The following is a 20566-nucleotide window of genomic DNA, read 5'->3' as shown; positions in this document are numbered from 1 at the left end:
ATTCCTGTCACCTGTGCAAATGGCTTGCCAGATGGCCAGGCCGCATCTCCATATACAAGACACTTTGACACCTCTGCCAAGAGAAAGTGACTTGCCGGCCCTTCCCAAGCATGGGACAAGCTATGCCCAGTACATTAGCACATCAACAGCAGTCCCTGACATGACACATGGTCAATAGAAGAGGCTGGAGTGGGATGCCTAACTCCTAGCCAATCAAAACATACCTTGCCTGACAGCGCATGGTAACCAGAGATGGGAACGCCTTCCCACTCTCTCACTATTGGGTAAATGGCCATACCTGGTGGTGAGGGGGGGGGGGTATATCTGCAATGATCCATATGGGAAACAAGAGGTTAGAGGAGAGTTAAGGGAATTCCCCTCTGAAAACAAAGAGTTCTTTTGGACTGCCTAAGTGCTTGTCAACTGTTTGCTGTTAACACGGAGTGAGACTGTTAGGCAGCCAAGCTGGACTAGCTGCCCACAGCACCATGGGGTTCCTTTTCAAGATCCCCTGGTGAGACCTTGGACTATTTCATCTGATACCTCTAAAAGCCTGGTAACTATGGAATACCTCTATTGTGTAGTTAGAGCTGAACAAGCTATAGATATCATTTGGTTTCTTATCTTTTGCTAGTCTCATGTTATATGCATGCTTGTGCACTGAATAAAGATAATATATAATCAATATTATCTGGACCTGTTTTCTCTGTTGCAACCTGATCTCTAAGACTGAATCTTGTGCCTAAAGCCATTCGCCTGAGGAGGCTACCACTGTGGTACTTAATTGTTTTCAGCCCTGGTACAGAGCTGGCAACGTGGGTCAGTCCCATAAAGCAAAGAAGGAGTTTGAGATCTCTGCTCCTGAGTTTTGTTGGGGAACTGGTTAAAGAGATCCTGGTGGCAGTGACTACTGGTAAAGCCTGGACAGTGTACAGACATTCTCCAGGCATTTGTTTAATTGTTCCTGAACGCTTGGTTTCTCTCCCCATCCCTGGACTGGGGTGAGGGAGAGAAACCTTGACACATGTGTAGTCCACTTTCCAAAATGTGTAGCGCCAGCTGCATGTAACAGCAGTGCTTTGCATAGCAGTACCCTAGGTGGCTGCTGTGCTGTAGCTGGATTTTAATCCTAATGCAAGGGCACCTTTGCTTCTTCTTAAGACTGTGCAAACAGCTTCAGTTTGGAAACTTCTGGAGCTAGCTTTAGGTGCGTAACCTTTTCCCCACATAGTTGTGGTCTTGTCTGCACATGTCTAAGCTGAAGGAATTGCATTTTCCTGCTCTCTCCTCTTTTTTTCTACCACCGTAGCATTTGAGACCATTCTCTCCAGAGCCTCCTTTCTCTTTTCCAGTTTTTCAGACTTTTTTATCCTCTTAATTTTGTTCTCTGTGATTCCCTGGTGCCTATGGCACAGGAAATGCCCTGTAAAAACTGTTGGCGGTTCAGAATAAAGTTTCCATAGACTGGCCACAACTGGTTTCCTCGGCCTTGGGGAGCGGCAGTTAGCCAAGACCTGCATCAATTGCCTGAAGCTGACTAACCAGGCACTGACACTCACTCTGGGTTCTAGCACTTGACCACTGACATCCACCAGTTCACCAAGTTCCACCAGTACATTTTTGGAAGGGCCATCATCTCCATCTGACCAATGCCCAAAACCTGCTGCCACAGAACTGTGGCCTAATTCTACATCTAGACATAGACACCTGAACCTGGTGAGCTAGGGTATCACCTGAGAGAGATACTCCTGAATGCTAGGCACCCATTTACACAACAGTCCTATGAGTGAAGTGGAAGCACTTCCATATCGTCACTTCAGTGCAGAGCTGGGATCCATGGATTGTCTGTCCTGTGAGATCTCTCCTAGAGTACCTCCTCCACCTCTCTGGGTTTAGGACCTGCTACTCTCAAGGTCTCTCTAGTTATCATCTCTGCATTATGCCTATCGGTGCAAGGCTATTTCTTGTCATCTGGTAAAGCAGCTTTTCAGTGGCCTTGCTGGGTTTCACCCTCTAACAGCACCACCTGTACCATTATGGAATTTACAGACGGTCCTCACCTCTGGCTCTCTGTAACTTAAGACTCTTCTTCTGTGATGTGCTCAGCAAGGAGGTTCGGTGAACTCTGCACTCAGACCCTTTTTAGTTGCAGCTTCAGAGAGACAAGATAGCCCTGCACCCAGCTGTCTCCTTCCTGCCAAATGTTGTCTGGTCCTCTCCATTTACTTTCTAAATCCGATGTCTGATGAGGGCTCATAGGTGTCTTTCTCCCTGGACAGACCTGTCCCTTAGGAAACAGCTGTGCTTTTTCCTGTGTTTTGTTGTTGTTGTTCAGTTGCACAGTTGAATCCGACTCTTTGCGACCCCATGGACCACATCACGCCAGGCCCTCCTGTCTTCCATCGTGCTCTGGTGTTACTCTGGCCCAATGAAGGGACAAAACGTCTTCCCAGGGATTCAGTCACCATAAATATATTTTATTTTTATTTACATTATTCATAGTCTGCCCTTTCTCAGTGAGATTCAAGATGGATTATGCAATGTAAATCAGTGTAATCAGTAGGATGATACATCTTAAAAGCAATGTAATAGGACTAGGAATTGCAGAAATTTGAAATAGAACTGTTGTCTGAACAAAGCAGAAGTATTAAACACGGCATGTTTAACAATGCAGAACATGGCATTACATCAGTAGGAAACAGTGCATTTTCCAAGGTTGTTCTGTTATGACATATTACTGTTTCCTTTATAAAAATGCCCGTTTGAAAAACTCTGTTTCACATGGTTTACGAAATGCCAGGAGTGGGGGGGCCACTACAGAGAGGGCGTGTGTACAGGCCATTGTTCTTCTTCATCTGCAAGATGGCACCTGCAGAAGCTCTGCTCAGATGACCAAAGTTGTTGTGATGGGACATAGCTGGAGAGGAGGTCTTGCAGATATGAGACTCCAAGGCTATGAAGTGCTTTGTGTAAAATAGCTAATACCTTGACTTGAACTTAGTAACTGATGGGTAGCCAGTGGAGTTACAGTAGCTTGGGTGTAATATGCATCCTCCACCTAGCTCCCAGTAATAATTGAACTGCAGCATTTTGAATCAGCTGGAGTCTCCAAGTTGATTTTGAGGGGAGACCTTTGTAGAGTGCATGACAGTAGTCTAAACTCAATGTTACTGCAGCATTTATCCAGGTGGCCAGATCAGCTAGAAATCCTTATGCTGTGTCCTGCAGGTTTTCCACAGGAGCCTAACCAATCCACTTAAATTAAGTTCCCTCGGTTTAATTTTTTTTTTAAATCCTCAATTTAACACCAGCAAACCATTCTGCTTATCCATGACTAATACCCATTGTTTGGTATGTAAACAGGAACTCATCTTTGCAAATGTGCTTGTAAAACACAACGGTTAGTTCATTGACATCATTCTAAAGCCATCTTTCAGCTGTCTACATCAACAGGTTGCCATTTCAGTCAAAATATTTGAAGAGAACTGCAGCTTCACAGATCACAAAATTAGGATTGCCATCCACTTGAGAAAGTTTTAGTCAATTAATTGTTCAGTTTAAATGCATAGAATTAATAATTTAATTTGTATTAATCTGCATATGCATAAAACCACTCTTTCTGAAGTATATGCATCCTCCACCTAGCTCCCAGTAATAATCGAACTGCAGCATTTTGAATCATCTGGAGTCTCCCAAGTTGATTTGAAGGGGAGACCTTTGTAGAGTGCATTACAGTAGTCTAAACTCAATGTTACTGCAGCATTTATCCAGGTGGCCAGATCAGCTAAGTTCCCTCAGTTTAATTTTTTTTTTTAATCCTTATGTGAACACCAGCAAACCATTCTGCTTATCCATGACTAATACCCATTGTTTGGTATGTAAACAGGAACTCATCTTTGCAAATGTGCTTGTAAAACACAACGGTTAGTTCATTGACATCATTCTAAAGCCATCTTTCAGCTGTCTACATCAACAGGTTGCCATTTCAGTCAAAATATTTGAAGAGAACTGCGGTTTCACAGATCACAAAATTAGGATTGCCATCCACTTGAGAAAGTTTTAGTCAATTAATTGTTCAGTTTAAATGCATAGAATTAATTTAATTTGTATGAATCTGCACATGCATAAAACCACTCTTTCTGAAGTATAGCCTTTCTGTGCCTGCTCAGGGACTAAGCCCTGCTGATTTCAGGGGGGCTTATTTCCAAGGTCATGTGCAGAACTGCAGCCTACTTGGAAGCCAGAGTGTTATGTTGCATTAGTAGTGAGGAGGACTAATTGTCCTTTTTTGCCACTGTGAACTCCTCCAAGATGTGAGGAGCATCAAAGATGCTAGCAGATGATAGAGCTTAAAGCTTCCATGCCTCTGTATCATGTTTCTCCCTCTCCTCAATCTGTTGCCCAAATGGGAGAGTCATAGGCAGTGTTCCCTCTAAGCTGAGTTAGTGTGAGCTAGCTCACAGTTTTTTAGCCACTGACTCACACATTTTTGTCTTAGCTCAGGAAGGATGGCTCCAAAGCAAACTGATTTATGCAGCAGCCAAATCGCTCGCTGACAGCTTTAATGCCAGTTGCTCACAAAGTAGAATTTTTGCTCACAAGACTCCACGGCTTAGTGGGAGCATTGGTCATGGGTAGGAAAAAAGGCAGGCATAAGGCTTCTTTGAAGACGGTGCTCATTTAATGGAGGATGCTTTTTTAATTGTCTGGATTAAATACTGACATTAAAATGCACACATTTTATCATTGCCATGTCTTGATTGATTAGGTTGCTGTCTTGCAGCTCCTCCAAGGGGTGCATGTGGAGCCATTCTGTTTTATTCTTGCAACAATTCTGAGGAAGTTTAGGCAGACAGTGAGGGAGGGAACATCATAGCTGAGTGAGGGTTTGAACATGGGTCAGATACACATTAACACAATGCAACAGCTGTGTAAGGTGGTTTTTGAAAATTATTTTTCTATTGTTAATAACAGTATGCCAAGTTGTGGATCTCTAATACCACTCTTTCACTCTTAACAGGAAGAATATGATAAATATGGGATTCGGATTAGAGTCAAGTTCCGCAGTAGCACTCAGCTTCATGAACTAACTCCACACCACCAGAGTGGAGGGGAGAGGAGTGTTTCAACTATGTTGTATTTGATGGCTTTGCAGGAACTCAACAGATGCCCATTCAGAGTAGTAGATGAAATAAATCAGGTAGTATGCTTGCCCATGAGTCTAATTCAACCATGTTCAGTAGTGGGAGAAGAAATGTTAATACAGATTGTGGCAGATTGCCTGCTCTGACATGCAAGCCCTATTCCACCCTGCCCTCCAAGGTTTTCCCAGCACCTAGAGAGAGGCTTTTCTTTCTCTTGAGCAGCCTGCCACCACCACCTGACCTTGATAGGAATTGCCTGCTGGGGGGGGGGGGTCAGGGCTCCCAGCTTCCCTTCCAAGATCCACAAGGAAAGTTTACTGCCTTGTGCACCCCTAAAAGAATAGCTGCTTGCCAATTGCCTGCCTTCCCCCTGGCATTTTAAAATAATGTGTCCAAGAAGGTGGAGGTCTGTGTGGTACAGAGAACCACTGCCAGCATCAAAAGTTATAAAGTATTTATTAGAGAAAATGTTCATAAGCATACCTTTAGCACAGCACTAGATTGAGCAAGGGATCCAAAAGAAATGGGTAAAACAAAAATCCTCTGTCCCTCCCTCTATATATGCCCTATCAGTTGTTAAGATATAGGGCAGGCACTTCAGCTTAGGAGTTAAAATCTTACAGAGTTTCTATTACCTTGAAGCTTTTTGTAGCTCTCCAGTTAGGCGAGCACATGGTCAATGGCAGCCTGCTTCATACCTCAGTTAAGAGTTCTGTCTCCTCTGGGGGACTCCACATGAAAGAGCTCCTCCTTGCTGCAAGGTGTTTTTATCATATCTCTTTCTCCACCCACTGACCAGGTCAGGCCAGGTGGAGCCTTTACTGAAGCCTCCAGAAATTTCCTTCCTGAATCTTCTCTAGCATTTAACACCTCCAAATCTCTGTTCCCTGCTTGAAGGGGGGGAGCTTGACCATCCCATTATCTCTTCTGTTAGATCTATTAGCATTTGTATGAAGATAAGCTGGAAAGCAATTGGACTGACTTCCCTCCTTCCAGCCTGTTCTCTGCCAGAGGGAAAAAAAACTGTTAAAACTCAGAGTGAAGGTTTTGCTTATTTCAAACCTCCAAAGAAAAAAATGCATTTCTTCACACCAATACTTCTTTTAAAGGGAATGGACCCAGTCAATGAAAGGAGAGTCTTCGATGTGGTGGTAAAAACTGCCTGCAAAGAGAGTACTTCTCAGTACTTCTTTATTACACCAAAGGTGAGTAGCTGCAAATTGTGTGTCTTCAGTTGATAGAAATCTAACTGGTGGGTTACTAGGGACATATACAGCCATCCTAAATTGGCTGTATCAGCTGCCTATTACCACATAGGCACAATTCAAGGTATAGTTATTATCATTCGTTTATTTTTATATATTTAAATATTTATATTGTGTTTTTCTCCCCACTGGGGAATGAAAGGGGCTTACAAAAATATAATTAACAACCCACCAGCAACAGAAATGAAATCCAATATAATTCCAGGCATCCAGCTGGGCTAGCTCTCTCAAGGCCACAGGCCAATAATCCTTTGGTTCATTTTTTTCCTAGCTTAAAAACTCCAAAGTGGAGGTGCGCCTTGCCCCTTTTGGAGCTGGCACATGCATGGGATTCTTGCCCAACATGTCATGTGCTCTGACAGTGGGCTCCCCCTTCCCTCAGTTCCTTTTTCACCACTGTGAGGATAGGAAGTTTTGTAGCGTACTCTGTTGATGTTTGTTGTCATTGTGAATAAAGTAGACCCCTTTTTCTCCTTCAAAGAATTATTTTTCATACGTTCAGGATTCTATCTCATGGGTGGCAAGCCCCATCGTAAAATGGGCTCTTCCTGTCTGTTGTGCTTGTGGTCCCTCATCATGGCGTCCAAGGCAGTGTTTAAGAAATGTTCGTAATGTGGAACAAAAATGACGCACAGTGAGGAGCATGAGCTCTGCCTCCTGTGCTTAGAAGAGGCCCACAACATTGGAACTTCCCTGATGTGTGCTGAGAGACAAACTCTGCAAAGCGTTCACAGTCACGTATGTTCCTGACTTGTCTGGCTGACAACTTTCTTCATTAAATGGTGGAGGAAGATACGAGGGGCTTGGCGATACTCAATATTGACTAACAGGCAAGAGATGGTAGGTGGGGTGAAGGTGGTGGGGACCTTAGGGGGAAGTCACCATGTCCTGCTAGAATTCCTTTTGCTGTAGGGGACCAACGAAGTTCGTAGTCGCACGTGGATGTTAGATTTCAGTAGGGCAGATTTTAATAAAATGAGGGGCATGATGACAATCATTCCATGGGCAAGACTGCTGGAAGGGAAAGGAAGGGAAAGGGAAGAGAAAGGCTCTCCTAAAACAAGAGCTCTTGCAAGCGCAAGCCATCGCTGTTCCAACAAGAAAGAAACATGGTAGGGGATCCAAGAAGCCAATGTGGGTGAACAGAGAACTCCATGAGGTGCTAAGGGAGAAAAAGGAAATGTTCAAGAAATGGAGGCAAGGACATACCTCTAAAGAAGCGTATCTGCGGGTTGCTAGGCACTGTAGGTCAGCCACCAGAGAGGCCAAAGCTCACAGTGAGCTAAAGCTGTCCAGGGAGGCTTGCTACAACAAGAAAAACCTCTTCAGATATGTGAAGAGCAAACTCAAGATAAAAGAGGCGATGGGCCCACTGTTGGGTGAAAATGGAGACATTCGGACAGAGGACAGAGAGAAAGCAGAAAGGCTCAATGCCTATTTTGCCTCAGTTTTTTTCCTGAAGAGAAGAAGAGGGTCATCTAGAGATGGTAGTACACAAGGCACAGCATCTGGGCTGCTGGTTGACATGGATAGAGAGGTAGTTGAGAAGCACCTGGCTGCATTGAATGAGTACAAATACCTTGGGCCAGATGGTATGCACCCAAGAGTGCTCAAAGGACTTTCTAGTGAGCTTGCAGAACCTTTGTCCATCATCTTCCAGACCTCCTGGAGGGATGGGAGACGTGTCACAAGACTGGAGGAGGACAGATGTTATCCCAATTTTCAAAAAAGGGAGGAGGGATGACCCAGGAAACTACAGGCCAGTCAGTCTGACCTCTGTCCCAGATTTTAAAAGGATCAATCTGCAGACATCTAAAGGACAACTTGGTGATCCGAGGAAGTCAGCACGGATTTGTCCCCGACAGGTTCTGCCAGACCAACTTGATTTCGTTGTTTGATCAAGTGATTAGCTTACTGGATCGATGGAATGCTGTTAATGTTGTTTACCTGAATTTCAGTAAAACGTTTGACAGGGTTTCCCATGATGTTCTGATGGGTAAGCTAGAAGACTGTGGACTGGACTGTAGGACAGTTAGGTAGATAGGGAACTGGTTGAAGAACTGCACTCAATGTCAATCTGAATGAAGGGAGATGTCCAGTGGGGTACCACAGGGCTCGGTTCCGGGCCCAGTACTTTTAAATATTTTTATAAATGATCTGGATGAGGATGTGGAGGGGCTACTCATTAAATTTGAAGTTGACACCAAATTGGGAGGAGAAGCAAGCACACCAGAAGATATAGAATTCAACGAGATCTGAACACGCTGGAAAAGTGGGCAGATGTGAACAATATGCAGTTTAACAAGGATCATTGCCGAGTTCTACATCTGGGTAACAAAAATGAGGAACACACATACTGGTTGGGGGGGGGTATGCTTCTGGGTAGCATTGTGTGTGAACAAGATACGGGTACAGGTGGACCGTAAGTTAAATACGAGTGGCCAGTATGATACGGTAACAGAAAAAGCTAATGTGATCTTGGGTGTATCAACAGAGGCATAACATTCAAATCGCAAGATGTCATAGTCCCACTGTATACTGCACTGGTCAGGCTGCACCTGGAGTTTTATGTGCAGTTCTGGAGGCTTCACTTCGAAAAGGATGTGGACAGAATGGAGCTGGTGCAAAGGAGAGTGACGAGGATGATTGGGGACCAAGCACTATGAGGAAAGGCTAAGGGACTTGAGAATGTTTAGTCTGGAGAAGAGGTTGAGGGGAGGGGACATGATTGCTCTCTTTAAATATTTCAAAGGCTGTCACTTAGAGGAGGGCAGGGAAGTGTTCTTGTTGGTAGCAGAGGATAGGATTTGCAATAATGGGTGAAATTACAGGCAGGAAGGTACCGGCTGGATATTAGGAAAAACGTTTTTACAGTAAGAGTTGTGCAACAGTGGAATCAGCTGCCTAGGGAGGTGATAAGCTCCTCCTCACTGGCAGTCTTTAAGCAGCGTCTGGATAAACCCTTGTCAGGGATACTTTAGGCTGATCCTGTATTGAGCAGGGGGTTGGACTAGATGGCATGTATGGCCCCTTCCAACTCTGTGTTTCTGTGATTCTATAACTTGTCCAATTTGCCAGCACTTTACCTTGAAGGCTCAGGCAGATAGGGCCTCTAGGTTGAAAGCTGCACTGTGAAAGAAGGCTTTGTCTTCCTCAGCTCTGTCCAGAGTGATTCCGAGTTTGCTGTCTCAGGTCCTCTTCTCCCGGCCCTGACTATTGAATCCTGTTCTGGGGCCCCATTGGTCTGTCTTGCAAGTTCAACTATCAGTACAGCTCCTATCCCTCCAAAAAGGGCTGCTTTGGTTGCCATGGAGGCAGAATCTAGCCGTTCGCAAAGCCTTTTCCAGGACCTTCGACCAAGGTCTGATCACATTTAGATTCTCCTGTGAAGAAGCATAAGAAATCAAAGCATGAGGACAAGACTGTCCGCTTCCAAGTCAGCATGTGCCAAGTCTTCTAAGAGTCCAGAGTCCAACCAGGACGTCATCCTGGTTCCCCCATGTACCCTGTTACTTCACCTAGCCTCCATTGCCGGTTTCTTTTCAGATGCAGATGACGACCAACCTAGCATCCCAGCAGGACAACTGGTGCCATTGGAATCAGGACCTCCTTTATCTTGGCAACCAGTGGACCCTCCTCAGCATTCTTACTATATGTTGCCATCCTACTTAAATAGATGGCCTGGACATCACCCACCAATTTTGGAGGAGCATGACCCAAATACAAGGAGGTACATGGTTCCATTCCGATTCCTGTTCCATGAACCTGAAGAAGAGGTCTCCACAGCTTCTTGTTATAGTTCTAAGAGTGCCTCAGACCCATCACCTGATGATACTGTGGGCGATCCGACTCCTGTATCCCCAAGTAAAGACCTCCGTCTCTACAGAGAACAGATGCTGAGATTGGCAGAAGCCTTTGATATTGATGTCTCCACTTCATACAACCATCCAAAGGCCTGAATTTTGAGTGCACTCTACTCCAATACTCCATAGATAGTGGTTGCTTTTCCAATCTTGGAGGGCCTCTCTGATCTCACAGTTCCAATCTGGCAGAAACTAGCCTCTATCCAGGCCACACCTTGTAAGAATTTATATAGAGTAAAGCAGAACTCCTGTGAGTTTCTGTCCATGTACTCGCCACTGTCCTCATTGGTCACGGAAGACATGCAGGCACGCCAATGACCTGGCCAGCATTCATCCCCAGTGGACATGGAAAGCCACCATCTGGATACTTTGGGGATAAAGTTTTATGCTTCATCCGCTCTCAATTTCCAAGTAGCAAATTATTGAGTAATTATGGGAGGCTACCAACTTTTCCTCTGGGAGAGTCTTTCCTGGAGAAGAAGAAGAAGAAGAAGAAGGAGAAGAAGAAGAAGAAGAAGAAGGAGAAGAAGAAGAAGAAGAAGAAGGAGAAGAAGAAGAAGAAGAAGAAGGAGAAGAAGAAGAAGAAGAAGAAGGAGAAGAAGAAGAAGAAGAAGAAGAGATCTCCCCTTCAAGGCATCAACTCTTTTTTTCACAGTCCACTGATGTTTAGTTTATTATTATTACAGTCTTAAGACCAGCATACAAAGTAAGCATAACAGTCCACTGATGAGTTCGTCTCCACTGTGAAGAAGAACCACCAGACAGCCAGATTGTTGAGGTGTTCTCCTCAGTTCTGATCCAGAGACAGCATTTGTCTCAAAGGCAACATGGCTTTGCTACTTCCTTCTACAGGGGCCAGAGGCTCCACCACCAGCCGTCGTTCATGTATCCTCAACACCCATTCCAGTCCACACCCCCCCTTTCAAAAAGAAAGGGTACCCTGCGGTTGAGGACTCCTCAACAGAACCCCCAGAGGGACCAAGGCCAACAGCCAGCAAAGTTCTCACTGTCCGCCCCAGTAGTTGCTGGTATTTTCAGTTTCAAGGATACGCTGGCACAATTTGCATAGGCTTGGTGCCAGATTAGTTTGGATAGTTGGGTTTTGTCTACAGTTCAAGAAGGTTATAGGTTAGAGTTGTTATCCCAGCCACCTTGCCACTCCACTTGGCTTTGATCGCAGTGGATAATCCCTACCTAGAACTTAGAGTTCAGCTAGAGTAGCTTCTCAGGAAGGGTGCAGTGGAATAGGTCCAAGGTGGGCTTCATTCCTAGGGCTTCCATTCAAGGTTCTTCCTAGTTGATAAAAAGGATGATGGGCACAGGCCCGTATTGTATCTCAGAAAATTAAATAATTTCTTGAAAACTGCAAAGTTCAGAATGGTCTCACTTCCTTCTGTGATTGAGTTCCTTGCTCCAGGTTTATGGTTTGCAGTTCTTCATTTAAGGGATGCCTATTTTTACATTTCAATTCACCAATCTCACAGGAATTTTTTGCTGCTTAGACAGAGTCTCAGAGTGGCTTATAATCCCCTTCCCTTCTTCTCCCCATAACAGAAACCCTGTGAGATGGGTGGGGCTGGGAAAGCTCTGAAAGAACAGCTCTGAGAGAACTGTGACTGATCCAAGGTCACCCAGCTGGCTGCATGTGCAAGAGTGAGGAATCAAACCCAGTTCTCCAAATTAGAATCCGCCACTCTCACCCATTACACTAAACTATTTGCCCCTACCTCCTTTTCAGATATCCTCAAAGACAAGAGGGTGCTGATCCAGATGGACAACACCACAACAGTGTGCTATTTCAACAAACAAGGAGGCACGGGTTCCCGGAGGCTTTGCTTAGAGGCAACAGCAGCGTGGGAAATTGCTATGAGTACTGGGGCCTTCCCAGGGCTATCCACATAGTAGGGTCTTCAAATAAAGAAGCAGACAACCTGAACAGGGTCTGTCAGACCAACTACGAGTGGTCAATCCAGGACAAATATATCAAGGCAATTTTTGACACTTGTAGGTATCCTTAGTTGGACTTGTTTGCCACAGATGAATCCAAGAAAGCACCAAAGTTCTGTTCCCTGGTGGGCAGCAATTCGACTTCTCTGGGGGACACATTCAAGATCCCTTGGTCAAGCACATTTTTCTGTGCATTTTCTCCCTTTCCTCTCCTGAACAAGGTTATAGGGAAGATGCTAGTTGATCAGACGGATTGTATCCTAGTAGCTCCCTTCTGGCCCCGCTCAATCTGTCCCCCCCCTCGCTCCAGACCTGCTGATACACAGCTTGTTGTTGCACCATGATGTAGCACAGCTACATCTGACAGCATGGAGGATCCAGCCATAGGGCACTCCTTCTCCCAAGGGGTACAAGAGATCTTGCTTCAAGTCCATAAACCTTCAACTAGGTATTATTATGGCAGGAAGTGGACTCGATTTGAGTCCTAATGTCTGCTAGAGGGGAACTCCCTTTTACCTGGCCATTGCCATTTGTTTTGGAATACCTGTTCTTGCTAGCACAGGCCAGTTTAGCAGTGTCTTCAGTGAAGATCCACTTGGGGGCTATTACTGCATTTCACGAGGAAGTGCAGAGGACTCCTGTTTTTGCTCACAAATTGGCTCAGTACTTTTTAAAAGGGCTGAACAGTGTCTTCCCCCCAACACCCCATATTGTCCCACCCCATATTGTTGAGAGCCAGTTTGGTATAGTGGTTAAGTGTGCAGACTCTAATCTGGGATAACCGGGTTTGATTCCCCACTCCTTCACTCACAACTGCTGGATGACCTTGGGCAAGCCATAGTTCTGTCAGAGGTGTTCTTGAAAAAGAACAGTTTCTGTCAGAGCTCTCTCAGCCCCACCTACCTCACAGGGTGTCTGTTGTGGGGAGGGGAAGGGAAAGGAGTTTGTAAGCCACTCTGAGACTCCAAGTGAATCGCGGGGTATAAATCCAATCTCCTCCTCCTCCTCCTCCTCCTCCTCCTCTTCTTCTTCTTCCACAGTGGTCATTGCCCTTAGTATTAGGGAGACTGATGAAACCTCCTTTTGAACCTCTAGGTACCTGCTCCCTAGCTTTACTCTCAAGAAAGGTAGCGTTTTTAGTGGCTATTACCTCAGTCAGAAGGGTCAGCGAACTGGCATCACTTAGAGTCGATCCACCTTTTCTCAAGGTTTTCAGTGAGCGGGTGGTATTACACCTGAGTCTAGACTTCCTGCCTCAGGTAGCTTCCAAGTTCCACCTAACACAGGAAATCATCCTACTGGTATTTTTCCCTTGCTCTGAGCTCGGAGGTGGAGAAGGCCCTACGTGCCCTTGACATTAGGAGGGCCGTCCTTCACTATATAGAAAGAACCAAACAATTTCATAAGGACAAAGCCACAAGAAGAGCAAAGCTGCCTCAGCCCAGTCTGTGTCCAGATGGATCGTGGTGGCCATCCATTCCTGCGACATAGCATCTGGGGAGCCATGTCCTCTTGATGTGAAAGTGCACTCCACCTGAGTGCAGGGCTCATCTGCCGCCTTTCATCGACAAGTTCCCCTTCTGGACATCTGTAAGGGGGCAACCTGGTCGACAGAGTACACATTTGTGAAGCATTATGCTTTAGGTCTTCAGGCAAGGAAAGAATCAGATGTGGGCAAAGCTATTATACAAACTCTGTTCCAGTGAGAGACTCATCCCACCTCCTCTGGGGAGTAGCTCGCTAATGGTCCCAATGGGGGGCTGCTTGAGAAGACAGATGAAAACAGAGTTGCACTTACCTTTAAGTGTTGTTCATTGACGTGTTCTGTGCAGACACACATTCCCTCCCTCCTGCCCCACCGTGAGCTCTCACAGGGCCTCTTGTGCCATGAAAGGGGGCTCGCGGCAGCTTAGTGGAAACTGAGGGCCTGTCATCGGAGCATGTGATGCATTGAGCGGGAATCCCACACATGCGCCAGCTCCAAAAGGGGCAGAGTGCCCCCTCTTTGGAGCTTTTAAGCTAGAAAGAGAATGCCCATGGCCGGCCTGCACCAGCGCAGTCCCAATTTATGTCTGCACAGAAGACATTGGTGAGCAACAGTTGTAGGTAAGTGCAACTCTTTTCTTGCCCTTTGGCTTGTGTCTCTGACCACGTTCAGACTTTAATACCTGAAACATAAACTCAGTCCTGCTCTACAGCTGGCAGACATGTTCATAAAATTCCCCTCGCTGCTTGCGTCTCAGAGGGAATGTCCCTGCCCCTATAAATCTTCCTATCTTTTGAGACCTGCAGGAAATTTCCTGTTTGAAATAGTACCTCTATGTTGTATTGAATCAGTGGGTCCTTCTCTGTTGTGATGCCCCAGCTCCATGGTACATTTTGAGAGGGAGGACAATAAACAGAATTGTGGTAGTGGTATTTTAAAGATTGTGACGAGATTTGTACATTCTTAGAGAAGTATATTTTTATTTATTCTTAGGTGGTGGTGTTAAAAAAAGGATGTGAGGGGAATATACATTTTAAAAATATGATTTCATATTCGTAAATACTTCTGTGACTAATACAAAACCTTTTCTTATGTAATAGTTTTTAAAAGTTTCTAGTACATTTGAACCATGGGTGTGATCCTGGCCCCTGGATTCTGATGCTAGCCCATTCTGAAATCTCTCCTATTGAAGTCAGTAGGTCTTCAGAGTGCTTTACCTTGGCCATATTATACCCATGTTACTTTATTCTAGGCATCTCTGAACATATTTTTGATTGCTCATCAGAATGTCAATTCTAACAAGGAGTTCTCCTAAGGGAAAGCACGGTCGGGTTAGAATGGATAAAAGGAAGTACTTCTTCACCCAAAGAGTGATTAACACATGGAATTCACTGCCACAGGAGGTGGTGGCAGCTAGAAGCATGGATGGCTTCAAGAGGGAATTAGATAAGCATATGGAGCAGAGATCTATCAGTGGCTATTAGCCACCAGGTATAGATAGGAACTCTTGGTCTGGGGCAAGTGATGCTCTATATTCTTGGTGCTTGGGGGGGGCAACAGTGGGAGGGCTTCTAGTGTCCTGGCCCCACTGGTGGACCTCCTGATGGCACTGGTATTTCTGGCCACTGTGTGATACAGAGAGTTGGACTGGATGGGCCTTTGGCCTGATCCAGCATTGGCTTCTGTTATGTTCTTATTTGCTACCGGAATTGTTCCGCAGGGTCCAACCCAGCTTTTACTCATAGACTGAAAACCATATTTATTGGTGCTCCCCCACATTCCCTACATCTTTTCCTCAACACCTTTTCTTCCTTTCAACTCCTTTTCTAAAATCTCCAACATCTTTCTGTAGTTGCACTTTATTGTGGATCCTTTGTTTACCATATCTCTGCCTCTATTTTAAAAAAATCTTCCTGCTTTTGCCTATGTTCTCATGGATCCTGCAAGCCTGCTAATGGCAGGAAAAAAATGTCATTTGGAATGTAGTCGCTGATGATATCAATGTGGTGATGTTTATGTAATCGCTGTGATGGTGAAGAGTGCTATAAAGAAGAATAACAATAAAATCAGGGGTCTTACTGTAATCATAATTTATTCTAAATGTGTTGTTTTCCCACCTGGCAAAAAAAACAAAAACCCTGACCTTGGTATGTCAAAAAGGAGAGAGCACAACAGCAGTATGTACCTGAGGGATGACATACAGCTGCTGTGTAGAGGTCTGTGGGAAGTGCTGAGGTATATTAACTTAACAATTGTTGTGCTTGGTAGAGGCGGTATTTTTAATGGGGCTTTCTTCCTCGGTTTGTTGACAGCTTTTGCAGGACCTCACTTACACAGAGAAAATGACTGTGTTGTTGGTCTACAATGGATCTTCTATGCTAGAATCAAGTTCATGGAACTTAAAGGCTTTCTACAGGAGACGACGGCGATTTCAGTCATGACTTAATAATAAAGATCTTAATGCTTTTTGGAACCCAGAACAAAAATCATTTGGAGAACTCAGGAAGTTTGTTTACTTAGAAGAACTGGAAGAAGAATCAATAGAACTAATAACTTCCTCAGACACAAAAGCGCCTTATTGAAAAGTAGGAACCTTGAATTCTCTTCAATGAATCACCAAGGTCTTAAAAGTTCTTTCTGGTTTGATAACATTTAGGTCAGAACTCAGCAGGCTTGACTTGAGCGATGCAGTCTTCCACCATTGGTTTGTTCATGATATCTTCAGGCCCTTCTATTTACGATATATATCCTTGCAGAGGTTAACATTATATGTGCTCATAGTTCATGTATGTATAATGTTTATGTTACCTTTTGATTACTTTCCTCTTAAGGACTGTGTGATATACTTTTGGGCTAGATCTGAAGAACTTTATTCTAGTCTTCCGCAATAGATAAAGGAAAGAAACATTACCCCTGGCAGGCTTTCATTTGTGGCTCTTTCACAGCTTTGCCATATCCAAATTCTTTTCTTATATCCCTAAATGCTCTGCTGTACCTTTTGGATTTGCTGGTAAACTGGTAAAGATTTCACCAAATCTGTTCAGTAGGAAAGTTTAATAATTGTCACTGAAGCATTGTGAACCCAAAAGAATGTTGGTTAAACATCCTGTTTAAAGATCTGATGCCTGTAATCAATGTTTGGCACTAGAGATAAAATGTACAGGTCTTCACTTGCTGGTAAGGTACCATCTTAATTGAACTGTGTTCTGGAGGAAGGGATACTTTCAGACGCCCGTGAAATCAAATATGCAGTGTCTTTTTTTAAAAAAAATCTTCATCTGAGAGAGAACAATTTGTTTTCCTTGTGTTTGCTTATTTTTAAAAATGTACCATTGTTATGTGGTGGGAAATACTAAATTTTACCCCAAATGGCTTTTGTATATATACATCTTTTGCCAAAAACATAGCAATTTTTGTATAATAAATTTATATTAGAAACCATTCCAATATTTATTTTCAGTGCTTCTAGCATTTAGCAAAATGTAAGATTGGAACAGGAAATATACTCAGGTTAGGATATTCCAATATGAGAAAAATGTAAGTAAAATACTTTTGAACCTCAATTCATAAATTAGGAACCTTCCCAGTTCTGATTAAGAGATTTTTTTCAGACATGAGTTCTGCTCTCAGGAAAGTAAGCTATAAGGTTTCCTGGCAAAGAAAAGACTATGGAGAGTGGAAAGTTTGTTGGAGTTTTTTGCATATAAATAACTAAATCCCCCCCTAAAAGAGTACCGAGTTTCTGTAAAGTATATAATGACAAACATTTGGGCGGCTTGACAATCTTCAGAAAACCTAAAGTGGGAGGCACATCAGGCAGTTTTTACCATCTCATCTAAGAATCGGCCATCTCTGATTGTGGTGTGTGTGTGGGTGGCTTGTGCTATTGTTTGCTAAAAGTAAAAGTAAAATATATACAACAAATTCTTGCCCAAAGATAGCTGGCTTTTTGGGAACATTTTTCCAGTTTCTGGTTACCATGTGAGTAAATGTGTCAGATTTTCAGCTATTATTTTTTAAAATTTTCATTTCATTTTTTAAAAGCATTGCATTGGATTCTTCAGGTTTGTGCACTTGATCTTGTTCAGTACCCCATTTCAGGTCTTGTCCTACATAGTTTGAGCCCACAAGAGGCCCATGTTGCCCACAGTAGGGGCAACTCTTCTCTTTTTTGCCAGCAAAAATGACCAGTATAATTCACCCAATCAGGTCTTGTTCAATTAGGTCATTAGGGTTAGCTACTGTGATTTTATATTGATATGCTAGGATCACAATAACAACAGATTTAGTTATACAGATGTAAATAATCTTCTTCCTTCACTAGCTATATTCCTGCATCTGCCTAACATGGATAAAGATATTAGTGTTGCCCATTAGACCACAGCAAGGGAAAAGTTTAGTCTCCTGTTCTCTGAAGGGCTGAGCTGCAAGTGTGGCTCTTTCAGTCACTTGCAGTGCCATTGTAAGGAGAGGTACACCATTCTGAGCCAATCAAATTCAATGTTATTAGATGGGGGTAACTTTGCTTAGACTATGCAAGCCATGGCAGTGGTCATGTTCTTCTAACGTTGAGGGACCTTCTGTTAACATGGATATGATGAATCATATCAATTGTTGCTTTCATCGCTTCTGCAACCTTCAAGCATTTGTTAGTACCTTCTGTACATGGAGATGCAATGCTGGCTCCTTGCAGAGCACAGGGTGCGCTTCATTCAACTACAGAGCTCATCAGTGGAAAAAAAAGATGTTCTACTGAAACTGCATCATTAGCCAAATTACATCCTGTAAAGGAATGGTTCAGCTCCAGCTACCCATGTCAGCCACCAGAGGCCACTGTAATACTAATTGGAGGCAGTGAGAGAATGCAACAAAGTTGTGGGATACAGAAAATAAATTCAATTGGAAGTGAAGCACTAGTTTTCAAAACTCTTGGCTGTGTGGAAACACCTTCAGTTCAAAAGTCTCTGGCAGCACTGTAGCATTCAGTGGCAGCCCCACGATTATGGAACAACAACAAATTTGTGTTCAAGTAGCTAACATCAAGCAAAAGAGAGCATATCAGTCTCCCCTAAACAGCTTCAGATTCTGAAGGAAGCCTGCTTCTCTATCTTCAACTTAACAAAGTACATCCTGACAATACTATCTCCCCAACTCCAACAGCGACATCGTTTTCCTGGTTCAAGCATACAATACCATTCTGTTTGATGTTAGTAAATGATAAACATGGTACTTGAACCTAAATTAGCAGACATAGTCAAGTTCTAGGATGGGTTGCTGTGGAGTCCAACAACTAGTGCAACATATTGTGGTATTACAAACTCTTCATTGGTGATACTATACAAAAAATTCATTAGTGATGAGAGAAGAAGAATATTGGGTCTTGTACAGTATGCTGCAACATACCTCCTTACAAACATAGATGGTAATATTTTCAATTGGTTCTGTGGTAAATGCACTGATTACTTAGCCAAATTCAATACTGAAATACAGGCCGTGAAATTCTTTCTCTGCCTGAGGCCTACAAGTATCAAGGAAAGTCTCTTCCCATAAAATTACTTCCTGACCCTCTGCTTTTACGTTCTGGGGAGGGGACCTACTTAGGGCTTTATCAATGAAAGGAGTAAGAACTAATACCTAACCACTTAGAGAGCCAGCATGGTGTAGTGGTTAGAATGTTGTGCTAGGATCTGGGAGACTTGGGTTCAAATGCCATGGAAACATCATGGGGGACCTTGGGCCAGTCACATACTCTCAGCCTAATGTAACTCACAGGGTTGTTGTGAGGGTAAAATGGAGAAGAGAACGATGTGCTTTGGGTCCTCATTGGGGAGAAAAGCAGGGTATAAATAAACTAAATAAATTTTATCCTTTGCCTTGAGGCCATAGAGTACATTTCTATTGTGGGGTGTGAAACTACATCATTGTTGATCATAAGAAGAGAATGCCATGCTTATTTTTTTCCAGTAGCAACTTCAGACAGTCCTCTGCACATAGGCATAAGGGTGGGGGGGGGAAGACCAGGTAAAATGGTGTTGCTTGATGCTATGATGTCATTCCAGCTGCATAACAGTGATTAGGGATGGGCACAAAGTGAACCACGAAGCAAAATTCATCATGAATTTTGCCCAGATCGTGGTTCATCCGCAGTTCATGAGGGTCTACTGTCATGAACTTCCATGAACTTTTAAAGCAGTTCAGTTCATGGCAGTTTGTGGATAGAAGAGAAAATGGGTTTAAAGGGGCTCCAAGTCCCCTTTAAACCCCTGCTTTCAATTTCCCGGGAAAGCCACAAAAACAGTGGAGTGGTAGGGAGTGCCTCCCTGCTGTTCAGCTGTTTTTTGGGCTTTCTTGTGCTGGCCCTTTAAAGTGACTGCACAAGAAATCCTGAAGCAGCTGAGTGGCAGGGAGCAGGCTACTCCCCACTGCTCAACTGTTTCTCAGCTTTTCTGCAACCCCTGTTGAAAGGGATTGCAGTCCCTTTCAATGGGGCGTGCGGGATCACGAGGTTCAAAGCTCATTTTTCCAGTTCATGCCCATCCCTAGTAGAGATACCACTGCATTGCCCAGTGCTCCAGGATATCTCTGAAATTCTGTGGTAAGATATGTGAAATTCCTACAGCACTGCACAATGCAGCACTGTCATTTGTGGGTTCCTGTCTGGAAACGACATTGTGGTGTTGTGTAATGCAGTATCCCCACTTGTCCCCACTTGTCGTCCTACTGTTCCACTGAGCACTGGTAGCAAATGGCAACCCTAAGTAAGATGCACTGAATCCAGTGGAACATACTGCTGAGTGAACAGAGGAATGAGCTAGCTAGGACTGTGGGGGTCGAAAAGAAACTGGCCTTGAATACTGGTAA

At 43.9% G+C, this 20566-nt stretch overlaps 1 protein-coding gene across 2 annotated transcripts in view; it reads left to right on the top strand.

Annotated features, from left to right (window-relative positions):
• The window catches only part of SMC5 (structural maintenance of chromosomes 5), a 94648-nt gene extending 77583 nt beyond the window's left edge, over positions 1-17065 (top strand). For both annotated transcript variants that reach the window (XM_015420519.1, XM_015420520.1), the window contains exons 22-24: positions 5021-5200; positions 6254-6349; positions 16018-17065. In XM_015420519.1, the coding sequence (XP_015276005.1) occupies positions 5021-5200; positions 6254-6349; positions 16018-16146 (405 nt within the window). In that variant the 3' untranslated portion in view covers positions 16147-17065. The remainder of the gene's footprint in view (positions 1-5020; positions 5201-6253; positions 6350-16017) is intronic.
• Positions 17066-20566: the final 3501 nt, after the last annotated feature.

The sequence above is a fragment of the Gekko japonicus genome, unplaced genomic scaffold, assembly GCF_001447785.1.
Source record: "Gekko japonicus isolate JY-2015 unplaced genomic scaffold, Gekko_japonicus_V1.1 scaffold576, whole genome shotgun sequence".
In the NCBI taxonomy this organism is placed as follows: domain Eukaryota; kingdom Metazoa; phylum Chordata; class Lepidosauria; order Squamata; family Gekkonidae; genus Gekko; species Gekko japonicus.
This window is presented reverse-complemented; position numbering and strand designations above follow the sequence as displayed.